General features: G+C 46.7%; 1 protein-coding gene across 11 annotated transcripts; it reads right to left on the bottom strand.

Annotated features, from left to right (window-relative positions):
• Positions 1-15336: 15336 nt before the first annotated feature.
• On the bottom strand, positions 15337-18225 carry LOC123137843 (uncharacterized). 11 transcript variants are annotated; one of them, XR_006468545.1, is made up of 4 exons: positions 17563-18033; positions 17311-17426; positions 16821-16896; positions 15337-15713 (listed from the first exon to the last, which is right to left on the bottom strand). XR_006468545.1 is itself a non-coding variant. In XM_044557695.1 (4 exons), exons 1-3 carry the CDS (start codon positions 17778-17780, stop codon positions 16845-16847), a joined length of 408 nt encoding a protein of 135 aa, XP_044413630.1. In that variant the 5' UTR covers positions 17781-18037; the 3' UTR covers positions 15337-15713; positions 16826-16844. The 11 variants fall into 11 exon arrangements, 5 of the variants coding, with proteins under 5 accessions (XP_044413630.1, XP_044413629.1, XP_044413628.1 ...); XR_006468546.1 differs by having other exon boundaries at positions 16826-16896; XR_006468544.1 differs by having other exon boundaries at positions 16826-16896; positions 17293-17426; positions 17563-18030.
• Between the last annotated feature and the right edge of the window lie 232 nt (positions 18226-18457).

Below are 18457 nucleotides of genomic sequence, written 5' to 3'. Positions count from 1 at the left end.
CACTCATCGACCAACACCTCCCAACAATCCATCCGATCCGCACACCATCTCGGAGGCGCCTAAGTTAGCAAATAGAAACTTGAGCGCTACGGCTAAGAATTACTAAATGAAGGAACTTAAGTAGAGAAGGCCTTAAGAATTACCTTCATGTACTGCTCCTTACTCAGGAACTTATCGCGGCACGCCGGCTTGGTCTTCTTGATACCACGCAAGGCGTAGTAGTCTCGAACAGCCTGCACCCGAGCCTCGTGTCGTAAGTTCTGAAGTAGGCGCTTGCAGACGTTCTCGATAACATGTGCCGCGTCCTCCTCGTATCCCTCCTCACACCTGTAGAATGTCTGCAATCAAATGAGACAATATTGATTAGTACAATTAATAACTAGCTAGTTAAAGATTTTTAAATGTGTAAAGGATAAATTACCCAGAACTTTCTGATCACCATGTCTGCCCTCGTGTCGCACACGACACCGTCGATAATCTCATCCGGCGGGGCCGGGGCAGCCACGTAGTGCTCCCAGCTCAATCCAAGCTCTGGAAGCCGACCCTCACCAGGCAACGTGACAAACCCCGGGAAGTTTTGCCGGCAAAGAACTCCAAGGACGGAGTTGGGCCGGCGGACACTATGATGGTGGTCCCAACCCCTGCAGCATGACAAGGCCAACGCATTAGTTATTTGAAAAAACATGAATGCACAAGGTACAAAAATATTAAATGCACTTACGTACCTCTCCCCATCAGGGAAAATCAACCACCTCTGCTCGCGGGTCACCGGCACGGACGGGAGCCGTGTAGCACCACGCTGGTAGACAGTGCCCCCCTCCTCCTCAAGATCAGTCGGCTCCCCGCCATCATCAGCATGGCCACTCGGCTCCTCGGGCTGATCCGGCCAGGTACCCCATCCGGACGTGTGCTCCTCCGGGGTCACGTGGACCGAACTCTTGTGGGCCGAAGGCCAGTCGACCCGAGGCTCGTGGGCCCAAGACCCGTGGACCGGAGGCTCTTGGACCGGAGTCCGTGTAGCCTCCTCCTCGGACGAGTCCACCCTAGCAGTCACGTGCTCGGGTGAAACAGCTGGGGGTGGCGGCGAGGAAGGCGCCGTAGCAGTCACCCTACCTCCTCTCCCATGACCACGTGCCCCACCTCCTCTCTTCCTACCTCGTCCCCTGCTGGGCACTGCGATCGACGAAGAAGGGCCCGGCGGTGTGGCCATACTGTCCAGCAACGCTCGGCGAAGAGGTGCGTCTGGAATGGAAGACCTCAGACCACGCTCCCGACCAGCGCCCACCATCTTTCAACACCTGCCATGACAAACAGTAAACTAAATTAGTACAACATAAAAAAAGACTGACATGAATAATAACATGTGTATCACTTAAGTGTATCATCATCAAGTACAACATAAAAATATATGACCTAACTAATAATTCATAAATATATGACCCCGTCGGCCTCTGGAAGGCCAAAGAACACCTTTTCGGGAGGTGTCGGTGGTCGGGGTGTCCTGTCGGTGTCGGGGTGCCGTGTCGGGGTCGGGGTGCTGTTTCGGGGTCGGGGGGTCGGGGTGTCGTGTCGATGTCGGGGTAGTGCCGTGTCGGTGTCGGGGTGTTGTTTCGGGGTCGGGGTGTGGTGTCGGGGTCAGGGTGTCGGGTCAGGCTCGGGGTCGGGGTGTCGGGTCAGGCTCGGGGGGTCGGGGTGTCGGGGTCGGGGTCGGGGTGTCGGGTCAGGCTTGGGGGGTCGGGGTGTCGGGGTCGGGGTCGGGGTGTCGGGGTCGGGGTGTCGGGGTCGGGGTCGGGGTCGGGGTCGGGGTGTCGGGGTCGGGGTCTCGGGGTCGGGGTCGGGGTCTCGGGGTCGGGGTGTCGTGTCGGGGTGCCGGGTCGGGGTCTGGGTACCGTGTCGGGTCGGGTCGGGGTGTCGGGGTCGGGGTCGGGGTGTCGGGTCAGGCTTGGGGGTCGGGGTGTCGGGGTCGGGGTCGGGGTGTCGGGGTCGGGGTCGGGGTCGGGGTGTCGGGGTCGGGGTCTCGGGGTCGGGGTCGGGGTCTCGGGGTCGGGGTGTCGTGTCGGGGTGCCGGGTACCGTGTCGGGTCGGGTTTTTTTCCTTTTCTTCTTCTTCCTCCTTTTCCTTTTCTTCCTTTTTTCCTTCTTCTTCTTCTTCTTCTTCTTCTTCTTCTTCTTCTTCTTCTTCTTCTTCTTCTTCCTCCTTTCCTTTTTCCTCTTCTTCTTCTCCTCCTCTCCTCTTTTTTCTTCTTCTTCTTACTCTTCTTCTTTTTTCTTCTCCTCCTCCTCTTCTTCTTCTTCTCCTGATCTCCTCTTTTTCTCTTTTTCTTCTTTCCTAAAACTAAACTAAACCTAAACCTAAAACTAAAAAAACAGAAAAAGAAAAAAACTAAATCTAAACCTAAAACTAAACTAAAACTAAACCTATAAACCTAAAACTAAACATAAACCTAAACTAAAAAAACAGAAAAAAGGAAAAAAAGGAAGAAGAGACTCACCTGTAGGGTGGAGGAGGGGGGCGGTGCGGCCTGGGGCGGCGGAGGAGCGGGGCAGAGCGGCCTGGGGCGGCGGAGGAGGGGGGCGGGGCGGCCTGGGGCGGCTGCGCCCAGACGGCAGGGCGGCGGGGGCGGCGGGGCGGGGGGGCGCCGGGGCGGTGGCAGGGTGGTGGGGCGATGGGGCGGGGGGCGCTGGGGCGGCGACGGCGGGATGGTGCGACGGGGCTGGCGAGAGGTGGGAGAGAAAGAGAGAGAGAGGGGGTGGGGCGCGGCCCCGTTAACGTTACGTGGGGCCCTCCCTCTTTGCCGTCCGCCACCCTTTGCCGTCCGCCTTCTTGCTCTTTGCCGTCCGCTAGCAGACGGCAAAGAGGGGGCCCGTTAGGTTTTTTTTGCAGCTCGTCAGTGGGGCCCCTCCCTCTTTGCCGTCCGCTAGCCGACGGCAAAGAACTGGCTGATGGCAAACTTGGTCTTTGCCATCAGCCAGTTCTTTGTCGTCCGCTTTTTGGAAGCTGATGGCAAAGAGCTTCTTTGCCGTCCGCTAGCGGACGGCAAGGAACTGGCAGATGGCAAAGTAGCTAATTCCAGTAGTGTAGCTGGGCCAAATACCCAGTCCACTCACCTAAGTCTATCATCAAAAGCCAGCAGCCCCAGCCGAGCCACATACCGGGTCTGGGGCATGATCTGGTCTGACGCACTCACATGTGTCGTCGCCGCCATCTTCCACTAGTCCGTCTTTAGAGCAGATATTGAGGCTACTACCTTGTCAGGCCACTCATCCATCGATGCCACCATGACGCCAGACAGCAACCCCCTCCTGCGCGTGTCCAGCACCGCGCATCGGCCGCCGAGTCTCCACTGCACCATGCCACCGAGATCCGCCGTCATCATTATGCAGGATGAAGCACTGCTCCACCAAAAAAGCCGCCCACTGGTCCCTCAAACCCGTGAACACCTCCAAGAATGACACCCCCAAGGAGGAAACGACACCAACGCGCCGCCGTCATCTGATCTACTGATCTAGGGTTTCCCCCGGAGGTAGCAGATAGAGGTCTGGAGCTTCTCCACGACGAGGCCTTCAAGAAGGTAATGACACAAAAGAGTGCCGCCAACGCCGGTCTTGGCAAAGCCGAGAACTAGGTTTTCACCCGGATCCACTGAAGTGACCTCCATCAAGCATCGTGTGCACGGGTCGCCGCCGATCTGAGCCGCCGCACATTGAGGTCGCACCGGCCAGATCAGATCTGTCCGGAGGGCAAATCACAAATGGCACCGACCCAACCACCAGGTCCTCCATGCCGCCACCACACCTTGCTGCCGTCGAAGCCGGCCAGCAGCACCGGCGGTGAGCCAGATCTGGCCGCCTGTCTGACCCAGCAACCCTCCTCCACAGGGCAGCCACAAGAGGCGCACAACTCCCGGCCAGCAAACCTGCAGGTAAGCAGCGCATCGCCTGCGAGCAGAGGTGGGAGGGCCGCCACCCCAACCCAACCATGGCCGGATCTAAGAGAAGCAGAGTCGCCGCCTCAGACCGCAGGGAGCCGGAGACGCCATCCCGCGAGCAGCAATCGGAACCAGGGGACCACCGGAGGAGCCACCTTCCAGATCCATGGTCCTGGCCACCGGAGCGCCGCAACACCGGGCCGCCGAGCAGAACGAGGGAGCGACCTCCCTCCACCAGAGATGCGCGCCATTGCGCGGGGAACGCCCCGCCGCCGCCGTCCACGGCGCGGGCTTAGCCCAGCCACATCCTCCGGCAGTGGCGAGGGGGAGAAGAGGTGGCGAAGGGAGGCGCCGCCGGCCGACGATTGGGTTCCCCCGAGCCGCCCAGGAGCGATGCGGGGGTCAGATGCGATCTGACCTTTAAAAATGGGGAGATTTTCACTTCCCAGCCTCTGCACCAACTAAGGATGCATACGGCCATTTTAGTATGAGTACCAAGATAAACATGGTCCTCAGAATTTTTTAAACGAGTATCAAGATATTTCTTGATGAGTGGTTCCACCACACATCAAGCTTGATCCTCAATAAACGGGGGAAAACCCCTGTGCATCACCTGTCAATTCTGGGAATTGAACTCGGGTCGTTGGGTTGCACAGCCACATACCCAACCACTGAGCCAAGGCTCTTTCTGCATAGTTTCTATACTAAGCATAAGCATAGTGTATAAGAACATGTGTTACACATACTTTTTATCGCCCAACACCTTTGCAGTTGCACATGTCGCATGCTACAGATAGATAAGGTGTCCACTATGATGAAACAAAAAATTACTAATGGGCACACAAGCCTTTGTTTTCTCCCTATCAGATTAACTTAGAGCATGCAAATGCTCAACTTGCGATGATAGCATGCAGGTCTTCATGTGTTTGCTGATGGTGTAACTTGCACAAGTAGCTCCACGCTTAGTCTGACAAAATGATGTCATGTTCCATGTCTCTAATCCGAGAAGCACAAAAAAAGAACGGGAGTAAACCGGAGATGTCATGAGAATATAAATTTGTCAAAAGTGTAGGGATCAATGCACGATATTTATCAAACCGAAACGAGCTAATTGGTTTGGGAGTACAACATTCACTTGATTTTATTTGGAAAAAAGGGAGTGTCTACCTGATTGATGGTGGATGTAAGTGTGAAGGACAAAATGTAACTACAATCACACATGATGATGCCTTCAGAACAATAAAACAACCCAGCAAGGCCTAAAGACTCGCATAAGGGCATGGTCTCCATAAATACTTGATTCAAGTACCAAATCTCATATCAAAGCATAATATAGTAATAGTGGTTCAGCATAAAGCAACAATTTAGGGGCAAGCATAATATACATATGATTCTGTACAAAGTAGAGCATATATAGTAATAGTGGTTCTTTACAAAGGGCAAGCATGTGTATTTTTTCGGTTTGATTTGCATTGTGCTAATGAAAATAATATCGCAAGCTTCTTTAGTTAATACAGATGAATCAGAGCCCCCAGGAAGATAAAAAGTGAAGTAGCATACTACTGTTTCTGAAGCATTTGACCATGTACATGAACTGCTTTTGAATAGAATATGAATTTCCACCATCCTAAAGGGAAAGTAAATATAGAAACACACTCGTTTATGTTTTAGGCAATGTTATATATCAAAGAAAGAGGCGAAAACAGGCAGGGCACAAACAATTTTATAGTGGAGAACTGGACATACAACTGGCTGGCTTCCTGGGGAAATGTTCACATTTTATATATTACCCACTTTACCTCTAGTATATATACAACTCAAGACAGGATATAAGCTCCGTACACAAGAATTAACCTGAGTTTGTTTGTTTGAAGGTCTTCTTCTCGATGAAAGCCTCACATTCTGACCACCAACCAAGGTCCCTTGCAGCAGTTACAGAGCTTGCTCAGCACAAGGCCTGAATATGCAGTGACAAGAGTAATTTAGAAGGAAGTACTTCAAAATTACAAGCACAAGAAACAACTAAAGTGTTATAAACAGAAAAAAATTGACCCAACATATCTAAATTAAGCTCAATGCTTTCATTACATGGTTTCTTTTCATGTAACAGTACAACCCAACCATTGAGGATCAAATGCACAGCATGTTGGGGAACGTAGTAATTTCAAAATTTTCCTACGCACACGCAAGATCAAGGTGATGCATAGCAACAAGAGGGGAGAGTAATGTCCACGTACCCTCGTAGACCGTAAGCGTAAGCATTATGACAACGCGGTTGATGTAGTCGTACATCTTCACGATCCGACCGATCCAAGTACCGAACGTACGGCACCTCCGAGTTCAGCACACGTTCAGCTCGATGACGATCCCCGGACTCCGATCCAGCAAAGTGTCGGGGATGAGTTCTGTCAGCACGACGGCGTGGTGACGATGATGATGTTCTACCGGCGCAGGGCTTCGCCTAAGCTTCACGATGATATGACCGAGGTGGAATATGGTGGAGGGGGGCACCGCAAACGGCTAAGGAACGATCACGTAGATCAACTTGTGTGTTCTAGGGTGCCCCCCTGCCCCCGTATATAAAGGAGGGAGGGGGAGGTGCGGCCGGCCCCCAAGGGGTGCGCCTGGAGGAGTCCTACTCCCACCGGGAGTAGGACTCCCCCCTCTTGCCTTGGTGGAGAAGGAAAGGGGGGAGGGGAAAGAGGAAAGGGGGGCGCCGCCCCCCCTCCTTGTCCTATTCGGACTAGAGGGGGAGGGGGCGCGTGCCTGCCCTAGCCGGCCCTCCTCTTCTCCCTCATGGCCCATGTAGGCCCAATAACCCCCGGGGGGGGGGTCCGGTAACCCCCCGGTACTCCGGAAAAATCCCGGTTTCTCCCGGAGTGTTTCCGATATCCAAATATAGGCTTCCAATATATCAATCTTTATGTCTCGACTATTTCGAGACTCCTTGTCATGTCCTGGATCACATCCGGGACTCCGAGCAACCTTCGGTACATAAAAATATATAAACTCATAATAAAATTGTCATCGAAACGTTAAGCGTGCGGACCCTACGGGTTCGAGAACTATGTAGACATGACCTAGAACTATTCTCGGTCAATAACCAATAGCGGAACCTGGATGCTCATATTGGCTCCTACATATTCTACGAAGATCTTTATCGGTCAAACCGCATAACAACATACGTTGTTCCCTTTGTCATCGGTATGTTACTTGCCCGAGATTCGATCGTCGGTATCTAATACCTAGTTCAATCTCGTTACCGTCAAGTCTCTTTACTCGTTACGTAATGCATCGTTCTGTAACTAACTCATTAGCTACATTGCTTGCAAGGCTTATAGTGATGTGCATTACCGAGAGGGCCCAGAGATACCTCTCCGACAATCGGAGTGACAAAACCTAATCTCGAAATACGCCAACCCAACATGTACCTTTGGAGACACCTGTAGTACTCCTTTATAATCACCCGGTTACGTTGTGACGTTTGGTAGCACCCAAAGTGTTCCTCTGGTAAACGGGAGTTGCATAATCTCATAGTTACAGGAACATGTATAAGTCATGAAGAAAGCAATAGCAATATACTAAACGATTAAGTGCTAGGCTAACGGAATGGGTCATGTCAATCACATCATTCTCCTAATGATGTGATCCCATTAATCAAATGACAACACATGTCTATGGTTAGGAAACATAACCATCTTTAATTAATGAGCTAGTCAAGTAGAGGCATACTAGTGACTATATGTTTGTCTATGTATTTACACATGTATTATATTTCCCGTTAATACAATTCTAGCATGAATAATAAATATTTATCATGATATGAGGAAATAAATAATAACTTTATTATTGCCTCTAGGGCATATTTCCTTCAGTCTCCCACTTGCACTAGAGTCAATAATCTAGATTACACAGTAATGATTCTAACACCCATGGAGTCTTGGTGCTGATCTTGTTTTGCTCGTGGAAGAGGCTTAGTCAATGGGTCTGCAACATTCAGATCCGTATGTATGTTGCAAATCTCTATGTCTCCCACCTGGACTTGATCCCGGATGGAATTGAAGCGTCTCTTGATGTGCTTGGTCCTCTTGTGAAATCTAGATTCCTTTGCCAAGGCAATTGCACCAGTATTATCACAGAAGATCTTCATTGGTCCCGATGCACTAGGTATGACACCTAGATCGGAAATGAACTCTTTCATCCAGACTCCTTCATTTGCTGCTTCTGAAGCAGCTATGTACTCCGCTTCACATGTAGATCCCGCCATGACGCTTTGTTTAGAACTGCACCAACTTACAGCTTCACCGTTTAATAAAAACACGTATCCGGTTTGCGATTTAGAATCGTCCGGATCAGTGTCAAAGCTTGCATCGACGTAACCATTTACGACTAGCTCTTTGTCACCTCCATATACGAGAAACATATCCTTAGTCCTTTTCAGGTATTTCAGGATGTTCTTGACCGCTGTCCAGTGATCCATTCCTGGATTACTTTGGTACCTTCCTGCTAAGCTTATTGCTAAGCACACGTCAGGTCTGGTACACAGCATTGCATACATGATAGAGCCTATGGCTGAAGCATAGGGAACATCTTTCATTTTCTCTCTATCTTCTGCTGTGGTCGGGCATTGAGTTTGACTCAACTTCACACCTTGTAGTACGGGCAAGAACCCTTTCTTTGCCTGATCCATTTTGAACTTTTTCAAAACTTTATCAAGGTATGTGCTTTGTGAAAGTCCAATTAAGCGTCTTGATCTATCTCTATAAATCTTGATGCCCAATATATAAGCAGCTTCACCGAGGTCTTTCATAGAAAAACTTTTATTCAATCCCTTTATGCTATCCAGAAATTGTATATCATTTCCAATTAATAATATGTCATCTACATATAATATCAGAAATGCTACAGAGCTCCCACTCACTTTCTTGTAAATACAGGCTTCTCCAAAAGTCTGCATAAAACCATATGCTTTGATCACACTATCAAAGCATTTATTCCAACTCCGAGATGATTGCACCAGTCCATAAATGGATCGCTAGAGCTTGCACACTTTGTTAGCACCTTTTGGATCAACAAAACCTTCTGGCTGCATCATATATAACTCTTCTTCCAGAAATCCATTCAAGAATGCAGTTTTGACATCCATTTGCCAAATTTCATAATCATAAAATGCAGCAATTGATAACATGATTCATACAGACTTAAGCATCGTTACGGGTGAGAAAGTCTCATCGTAGTCAACCCCTTGAACTTGTCGAAAACCTTTTGCAATAAGTCGAGCTTTATAAACAGTTACATTACCATCAGCGTCAGTCTTCTTCTTAAAAATCCATATATTCTCAATGGCTTGCCGATCATCGGGCAAGTCAACCAAAGTCCATACTTTGTTCTCATACATGGATCCCATCTCAGATTTCATGGCCTCTAGCCATTTTGCGGAATCTGGGCTCATCATCGCTTCCTCATAGTTCGTAGGTTCGTCATGGTCAAGTAACATGACTTCCAGAATAGGATTACCATACCACTCTGGTGCGGATCTTACTCTGGTAGACCTACGAGGTTCAGTAGAAACTTGATCTGAAGTTTCATGATCAATATCATTAGCTTCCTCACTGATTGGTGTAGTTGTCACAGAAACAGGTTCCTGTGATGAACTACTTTCCAATAAGGGAGCAGGTACAGTTACCTCATCAAGTTCTACTTTCCTCCCACTCACTTCTTTCGAGAGAAACTCCTTCTCTAGAAAGGATCCGAATTTTGCAATGAAAATCTTGCCTTCAGATCTATGATAGAAGGTGTACCCAACAGTCTCTTTTGGGTATCCTATGAAGACACATTTCTCCGATTTGGGTTCGAGCTTATCTGGTTAAAGTTTCTTCACATAAGCATCGCAGCCCCAAACTTTAAGAAACGACAACTTTGGTTTCTTGCCAAACCACAGTTCATGAGGTGTCATCTCAACGGATTTTGATGGTGCCCTATTTAACGTGAATGCGGCTGTCTCTAAAGCATAACCCCAAAACGATAGCGGTAAATCAGTAAGAGACATCATAGATCGCACCATATCTAGTAAAGTACGATTACGACGTTCGGACACACCATTTCGTTGTGGTGTTCCGGGTGGCGTGAGTTGCGAAACTATTCCGCATTGTTTCAAATGTAAACCAAACTCGTAACTCAAATATTCTCCTCCACGATCAGATCGTAGAAATTTTATTTTCTTGTTACGATGATTTTCCACTTCACTCTGAAATTCTTTGAACTTTTCAAATGTTTTAGACTTGTGTTTCATTAAGTAGATATACCCACATCTGCTCAAATCATCTGTGAATGTCAGAAAATAACGATATCCGCCGCGAGCCTCAACATTCATTGGACCACAAACATCAGTATGTATGATTTCCAACAAATCAGTTGCTCGCTCCATAGTTCCGGAGAACGGCGTTTTAGTCATCTTGCCCATGAGGCACGGTTCGCAAGTACCAAGTGATTCATAATCAAGTGATTCCAAAAGCCCATCAGTATGGAATTTCTTCATACGCTTTACACCGATATGACCTAAACGGCAGTGCCACAAATAAGTTGCACTATCATTATTAACTCTGTATCTTTTGGTTTCAACACTATGAATATGTGTATCACTACTATCGAGATTCAATAAAAATAGACCACTCTTCAAGGGTGCATGACCATAAAAGATATTACTCATATAAATAGAACAACCATTATTCTCTAACTTAAATGAATAACCGTCTCGCATCAAACAAGATCCAAATATAATGTTCATGCTCAACGCTGGCACCAAATAACAATTATTTAGGTCTAAAACTAATCCCGATGGTAGATGTCGAGGTAGCGTGCCGATCGCGATCACATCGACTTTGGAACCATTTCCCACGCGCATCGTCACCTCGTCCTTTGCCAATCTTCGCTTAATCCGTAGTCCCTGTTTCGAGTTGCAAATATTAGCAACGGAACCAGTATCAAATACCCAGGTACTACTGCGAGCATTAGTAAGGTACACATCAATAACATGTATATCACATATACCTTTGTTCACTTTGCCATCCTTCTTATCCGCCAAATACTTGGAGCAATTCCGCTTCCAGTGTCCAGTCTGCTTGCAGTAGAAGCACTCAGTCTCAGGCTTAGGTCCAGACTTGGGTTTCTTCTCTTGAGCAACAACTTGTTTGCTGTTCTTCTTGAAGTTCCCCTTCTTCTTCCCTTTGCCCTTTTTCTTGAAACTGGTGGTCTTGTTAACCAACAATACTTGATGCTCCTTCTTGATTTCTATCTCCGCGGCTTTTAGCATTGCGAAGAGTTCGGGAATAGTCTTGTCCATCCCTTGCATGTTATAGTTCATCACGAAGCTCTTGTAGCTTGGTGGCAGTGATTGAAGAATTCTGTCAATGACACTATCATCAGGAAGATTAACTCCCAGTTGAATCAAGTGATTATTATACCCAGACATTTTGAGTATGTGTTCACTGACAGAACTATTCTCCTCCATCTTGCAGCTATAGAACTTATTAGAGACTTCATATCTCTCAATTCGGGCATTTGCTTGAAATATTAACTTCAACTCCTGGAACATCTCATATGCTCCATGACGTTCAAAACGTCATTGAAGACCCGGTTCTAAGCCGTAAAGCATGGCACACTGAACTATCGAGTAGTCATCAGCTTTGCTCTGCCAGACGTTCTTAACGTCGTCAGTTGCATCAGCAGCAGGCCTGGCACCCAGCGGTGCTTCCAAGACGTAATTCTTCTGTGCAGCAATGAGGATAATCCTCAGGTTACGGACCCAGTCCGTGTAATTGCTACCATCATCTTTCAACTTTGCTTTCTCAAGGAACGCATTAAAATTCAACGGAACAACAACACGAGCCATCTATCTACAATAAACATAAACAAGCAAAATACTATCAGGTACTAAGTTCATGATAAATTTAAGTTCAATTAATCATATTACTTAAGAACTCCCACTTAGATAGACATCCCTCTAATCTTCTAAGTGATTACGTGATCCATATCAACTACACCATGTCTGATCGTCACGTGAGATGGAGTAGTTTCAACGGTGAACATCAATATGTTGATCATATCTACTATATGATTCACGCTCGACCTTTCGATCTCCGTGTTCCGAGGCCATATCTGTTATATGCTAGGCTCGTCAAGTTTAACCTGAGTATTCCGCGTGTGCAACTATTTTGCACCCGTTGTATTTGAACGTAGAGCCTATCACACCCGATCATCACGTGGTGTCTCAGCACGAAGAACTTTCGCAACAATGCATACTCAGGAAGAACACTTCTTGATAATTTAATGAGAGATCATCTTAAAATGCTACCGTCAATCAAAGCAAGATAAGATGTATAAAGGATAAACATCACATGTAATCAATATAAGTGATATGATATGGCCATCATCATCTTGTGCTTGTGATCTCCATATTCAAAGCACCATCGTGATCACCATCGTCACCGGCGCGACACCTTGATCTCCATCGTAGCATCGTTGTTGTTACGACATCTATTGCTTCTACGACTATCGCTACTGCTTAGTGATAAAGTAAAGAAATTACAGGGCGTTTGCATTTCATACAATAAAGCGACAACCATATGGCTCCTGCCAGTTGCCGATAACTTCGGTTACAAAACATGATCATCTCATACAATAAAGTATAGCATCACGTCTTGACCATATCACATCACAACATGCCCTGCAAAAACATGTTAGACGTCCTCTACTTTGTTATTGCAAATTTTACATGGCTACTACGGGCTTAGCAAGAACCGTTCTTACCTACGCATCAAAACCACAACGATAGTTCGTCAAGTTAATGATGTTTTAACCTTCGCAAGGACCGGGCGTAGCCACACTCGATTCAGCTAAAGTGAGAGAGACATACACCCGCCAGTCACCTTTAAGCACGAGTGCTCATAACGGTGAAACCAGTCTCGCGTAAGCGTACACGTAATGTCGGTCCAGGCCGCTTCATCTCACAATACTGCTGAGCCAAAGTATGACATGTTGATAAGCAGTATGACTTGTATCGCCCACAACTCACTTGTGTTCTACTCGTGCATATGACATCTACGCATAAAACCTGGCTCGGATGCCACTGTTGAGGAACGTAGTAATTTCAATATTTTCCTACGCACACGCAAGATCATGGTGATGTATAGCAACGAGAGGGGAGAGTAATGTCCATGTATCCTCGTAGACCGTAAGCGGAAGCGTTATGACAACGCGGTTAATGTAGTCGTACGTCTTCACGATCCGACCGATCCAAGTACCGAACGTACGGCACCTCCGAGTTCAGCACACGTTCAGCTCGATGACGATCCCCGGACTCCGATCCAGCAAAGCGTCGGGGATGAGTTCTATCAGCACAACGGCGTGGTGACGATGATGATGTTCTACCGGCGCAGGGCTTCGCCTAAGCTTCGCGACAATATGACCGAGGTGAAATATGGTCGAGGGAGGCACCGCACACGGCTAAGAAACGATCACATAGATCAACTTGTGTGTTCTAGGGTGCCCCCCTGCCCCCGTATATAAAGGAGGGAGGGGGAGGTGCGGCCGGCCCCCAAGGGGTGCGCCTGGAGGAGTCCTACTCCCACCGGGAGTAGGACTCCCCCCTCTTGCCTTGGTGGAGAAGGAAAGGGGGGAGGGGAAAGAGGAAAGGGGGGCGCCGCCCCCCCCCCCCCTCCTTGTCCTATACGGACTAGAGGGGGAGGGGGCGCGCGGCCTGCCCTGGCCGGCCCTCCTCTTCTCCCTCATGGCCCATGTAGGCCCAATATCCCTCGGGGGGGTTCGGTAACCCCCCGGTATTGCGGAAAAATCCCGGTTTCTCCCGAAACATTTCCGATATCCAAATATAGGCTTCCAATATATCAATCTTTATGTCTCGACTATTTCGAGACTCCTCGTCATGTCCTGGATCACATCCGGGACTCCGAACAACCTTCGGTACATCAAAATATATAAACTCATAATAAAATTGTCATCGTAACGTTAAGCGTGCGGACCCTACGGGTTCGAGAACTATGTAGACATGACCTAGAACTATTCTCGGTCAATAACCAATAGCAGAACCTGGATGCTCATATTGGCTCCTACATATTCTACGAAGATCTTTATCGGTCAAACCGCATAACAACATACGTTGTTCCTTTTGTCATCGGTATGTTACTTGTTCAAGATTTGATCGTCGGTATCTAATACCTAGTTCAATCTCGTTACCGACAAGTCTCTTTACTCGTTACGTAATGCATCAGTCCGTAACTAACTCATTAGCTACATTGCTTGAAAGGCTTATAGTGATGTGCATTACCAAGAGGGCCCAGAGATACCTCTTCGACAATCGGAGTGACAAAACCTAATCTCGAAATACGCCAACCCAACATGTACCTTTGGAGACACCTGTAGTACTCCTTTATAATCACCCAATTACGTTGTGACGTTTAGTAGCACCCAAAGTGTTCCTCCGATAAACGGAAGTTGCATAATCTCATAGTTACAGAAACATGTATAAGTCATGAAGAAAGCAATAGCAATATACTAAATGATCAAGTGCTAGGCTAACGGAATGGGTCATGTCAATCACATCATTCTCCTAATGATGTAATCCCATTAATCAAATGACAACACATGTCTATGATTAGGAAACATAACCATCTTTAATTAATGAGCTAGTCAAGTAGAGGCATACTAGTGACTATATGTTTGTCTATGTATTCACACATGTATTATGTTTCCAGTTAATACAATTCTAGTATTAATAATAAACATTTATCATGATATGAGGAATAAATAATAACTTTTTTATTGCCTCTAAGGCATATTTCCTTCACAGCAAGGCAGAGCAAAAAAAATCAAGGACAATGTACAACAAACATTAACACAGGGGCCAATAACATAACAACAGGGAGAAAAGCGCTACAACCTGACCATTAGTTCTATCGATGCCGATGACCAGGGCCTCAAGGACATGAAGAGCATCCAACATCGAGTGAAATAAAAAATGCACGAAGCAAGAAGATCAGTATTGAAAAAATGCACAAAGCAAGAAGATCTACATGATGTTTAATTAAGCAAAACTTCTATGTAGGCCACCAACATACTATCCCTTCTTGAGCTGCCACATAACTATTTCTCAAATCAAGGGACGCAAGAACTATTTCTCCAAGCAATAGATAAACTACTTCGGACACCATTTTATTTAGCCAATGAGCTGAAAATGTAAACCTACACGACCCCAGACAATATTCCAGCGTCCACTTTCTCAGACTTTTGTCACCTTAGCCTTACCAAAATTCAGGCCATGTAGGTTGTTGTAACTCATAATGCTAATACCTAGGCGAGTGACATATATAGATGAAAGAAACCGACATCGAATGTAAACAGAACAAACAATTGTTAATTCTGTTGTTGCACAAAAACTTAAGAAAATACTTCCTTTGTTCTTGAATGCAAGTTCTTTTAGAGATTCCAATATAGACTACATACAGAGTAAAATGAGTGAATCTACACTTCAAAATATGTCTATATACATCCGTATGTAGTCCTCATTGAAATTTCTAAAAGACTTATATTTAAGAACGGAGGGAGTAGTATCTACACTGATTGATTAGAAGCAAAGAGAGGAACTTTAAATGGCAGATGTTAGAGAATTAAGCAAATGCCATACTTGAAGATCTTGGCAAAAATATACGGTCCAATTCGGGAACCGCACATGCAGCATTCAGAAGGCATCCATTATTACATCATCATTTATCTGAAATAAGATGACATGCTTTGTTCAACACACATAGTTCAGTAGAAAGTTACAACAAATAGAAAAGAACGTGTGTATTTTACAGCCGGAAAGAATGTAAGAAGCATAAGTATTGTTTGAAGATTTTTAATCCAAAGCTAGAAAATAATCTCAAGAACTAAACAGAGTTGGTCTGACTTCGTATCTGGCCGAATGGCCAGGTCTAAGATCAGAACCTCGGGCTTATGACAACGGCGAAATCTAAGTCATTCCGATTGCACAGTTGGGCTGAATCGACGCACAACAACACGTAAATTGCAAAGACTTTAGTTATTCCCTGCTAGCTATACATGCTCAGTTTAGAGCTTTTAGATATATCATATGTCAGCTGAAAGTGGAAGGACAATGTAAAAGGACGGGGCTGAATAAGTGCACGACAGCATGTAAAAAGTCCAGTGCTGGTAAATCAAATCACATAGTAAAAGGACATAGTATTTTTCTCACCAATAAAAGAAGTTCCTCCAAATGAATTAATCATACAACAGTGACAAATAATGTAGTAATAGTTTAGTGGACTTTCAAGACCAATTGCAATAACAGTAGTTTGATAGATTAAATGGCAGGGCCATAATAAAATAAGCTGATTTTTACGATCAAGTATATGATGAGAGGAATACTGAATGGCATGGATGGCTTTGGATCCCTTTTGTTGCAGACAGTCAAGATGTAAACTATCCGCAGGAGAACAAATGAGCAACGAAAATAATTAGAGTGCAATACCAAAGGGCATGTGCACTGTTGCAGATTGTTAATCAAAATCTCAAGCACTAAAACAACTTGGTTTCTCTTTGCTTTAGTTGTACTTGAAGGAAACAGACCTCCTAAGGAGCAAATTATCAACAAGCTGCGGGTCCATACTATATCTATCAGTGACAAAAATTCATATATTCAGACCTCCTAAGATGTCAAAACAATGTTTACTGACAAAGAAAACTCTATGATGCATTATTTACCACTAACACATTAGCTCTAACCACATGCTTGGAAAATAAATTATAGTAGTTGATTAATGATTATATGTAGCTAAATCTTATTTTAAATATAACCAAGATGACAGAAATATCTCACCTCACCTTTGTGAAACACTCTTCTCTAATTGCTCATTGCGTGACATGGTGATTCGCTTAACATATCGCAAGTCGATCTGCAACCACATAAGCAAGCATCTGCATCAAAACAAAAGGAGGAATGAAATGTTTGATCTTTCATATGGTACTACCGCCCCTAGAGCAAGACTAAATAAGAGATTAGTAACACACACATCACTCTCCCAGCAGAAAGCAATTCTTCTTCAGATTGTTGACCATATTTATTATTCATAATAATGAAGTAAACTCCAAATCTGAGAGGTACCCCGATAATACTAAGCATAATAATGAATGCTTGTTAACAAAAGAAAAGATATCTGATTTGGACCACATCATTGTGAAGCAGGTCGTTAAAGAAAATAATGGTTCTATAAGCAGAACATGCAAGTCACCCAAGACTCGATTAAGCAATACGTTTTTATGGATATGATCCGACGGCCGAAATTCCTTACCACATCGGGATGCCTTACCCCCTGCATGACCCTGACTGAATTCATTCAGATTGGGGTTGCTTGCAAGCCTCCCCTTCCGCATCAGGCAAGGAAACAAGCACGCGTAAACCTGTTGGGTGGGGAGGGGGTCTAGCCTATGGCATCCAGACATCCATAATTAGTAGCAAATCTCAAATCTAGCAAATAATCAAAAGCATATGCAGCTCAGCTCCAAATCGGAACATCCATGCAGTTTCTTCTGCCAAAACAACGTGGATGAGGAAGAGGTACCTAGCATTGGTGAAGCAGGGAGGCATCTCCATCACAAGGTGGCCGAGGAAGCCATGGAAGCAGTTGCGGGCGGTGCTGCACATGTCGGTCGGCCACCGGGTCTCCGTCTCCACCAGCAACGCGGGGACAGCATCCCCAGCCTCGCACCACGCATCCACGCCGGCGAGCGTTCTGGACGGCGGCCACGGCGCCGCGGACGACCGGCCCCCCTCTTCCATTTCTAGGGTTAGGGGAGGGGAATAATGGAAGGAGAGGAGGAAGGGTGGTGGCAGCACGCGGCCTGAAGACGGGAAGGAGATGCGGGGGGGGGGGGGGGGGGGGGGAGTTGGGGGAGGAGCCGGCGAAGGTGGCGGCCGATGGATGGAGGAGATGGCGGTGGCGTGTGGTTAGCTCTGGCCACGGGAGGGGTGGAGGAGGGAGCGAGTGCGGGGAGGGGTGGAGGAGGAGCGACTGCGGGAGGAGGAGGAGGAGGAGGCGGCGGCGGCTAGGTCTCCACGGCAGATGGCGCCATATATAGGTATAGGCGAAGTGACGAAATTGCCCTCGGCGGGGCAAGCTATTTACGCACGGCGGCACGAACGAGACGGTAACTATTCATTCCAGCAGTAATTTTTTTTGATCCGACGGACGAGGTCGCTCCAGGGGTCGATCCGACGACCCAGATTCGATCAAACCACCCGATCCAACGGCCAGGAATCCCAAATCCCTGAGGAGCGGCTTGAGGAGCTTCTATTCTTATCTCTGGATGACATATGTCCGCGGTCTTCTGGATCAGGTTTTGCACAGAGGGCATCAAGATGATTTCCGCTGCTTATGTTTTGTTGAAAACTATCCCCATGGCTTTATTTATGCAAGACTTGGCAATAATGGTCCTATTTGTATAAGATGTTATGTA

Source organism: Triticum aestivum, chromosome 6B (assembly GCF_018294505.1).
Source record: "Triticum aestivum cultivar Chinese Spring chromosome 6B, IWGSC CS RefSeq v2.1, whole genome shotgun sequence".
Classification (NCBI taxonomy): domain Eukaryota; kingdom Viridiplantae; phylum Streptophyta; class Magnoliopsida; order Poales; family Poaceae; genus Triticum; species Triticum aestivum.
This window is presented reverse-complemented; position numbering and strand designations above follow the sequence as displayed.

Excerpts from the sequence above, each read along its gene's own strand:
- LOC123137843 (XM_044557693.1), bottom strand. The coding sequence starts at position 17,780 with ATGGAAGAGGGGGGCCGGTCGTCCGCGGCGCCGTGGCCGCCGTCCAGA. Across the intron at positions 17,427-17,562 it reads CCCTGCTTCACCAATGCTAG|GCTAGACCCCCTCCCCACCC; the intron begins GTACCTCTTCCT and ends TGGATGCCATAG. Across the intron at positions 16,919-17,292 it reads GGGTAAGGCATCCCGATGTG|ATGCTTGCTTATGTGGTTGC; the intron begins GTAAGGAATTTC and ends GTTTTGATGCAG.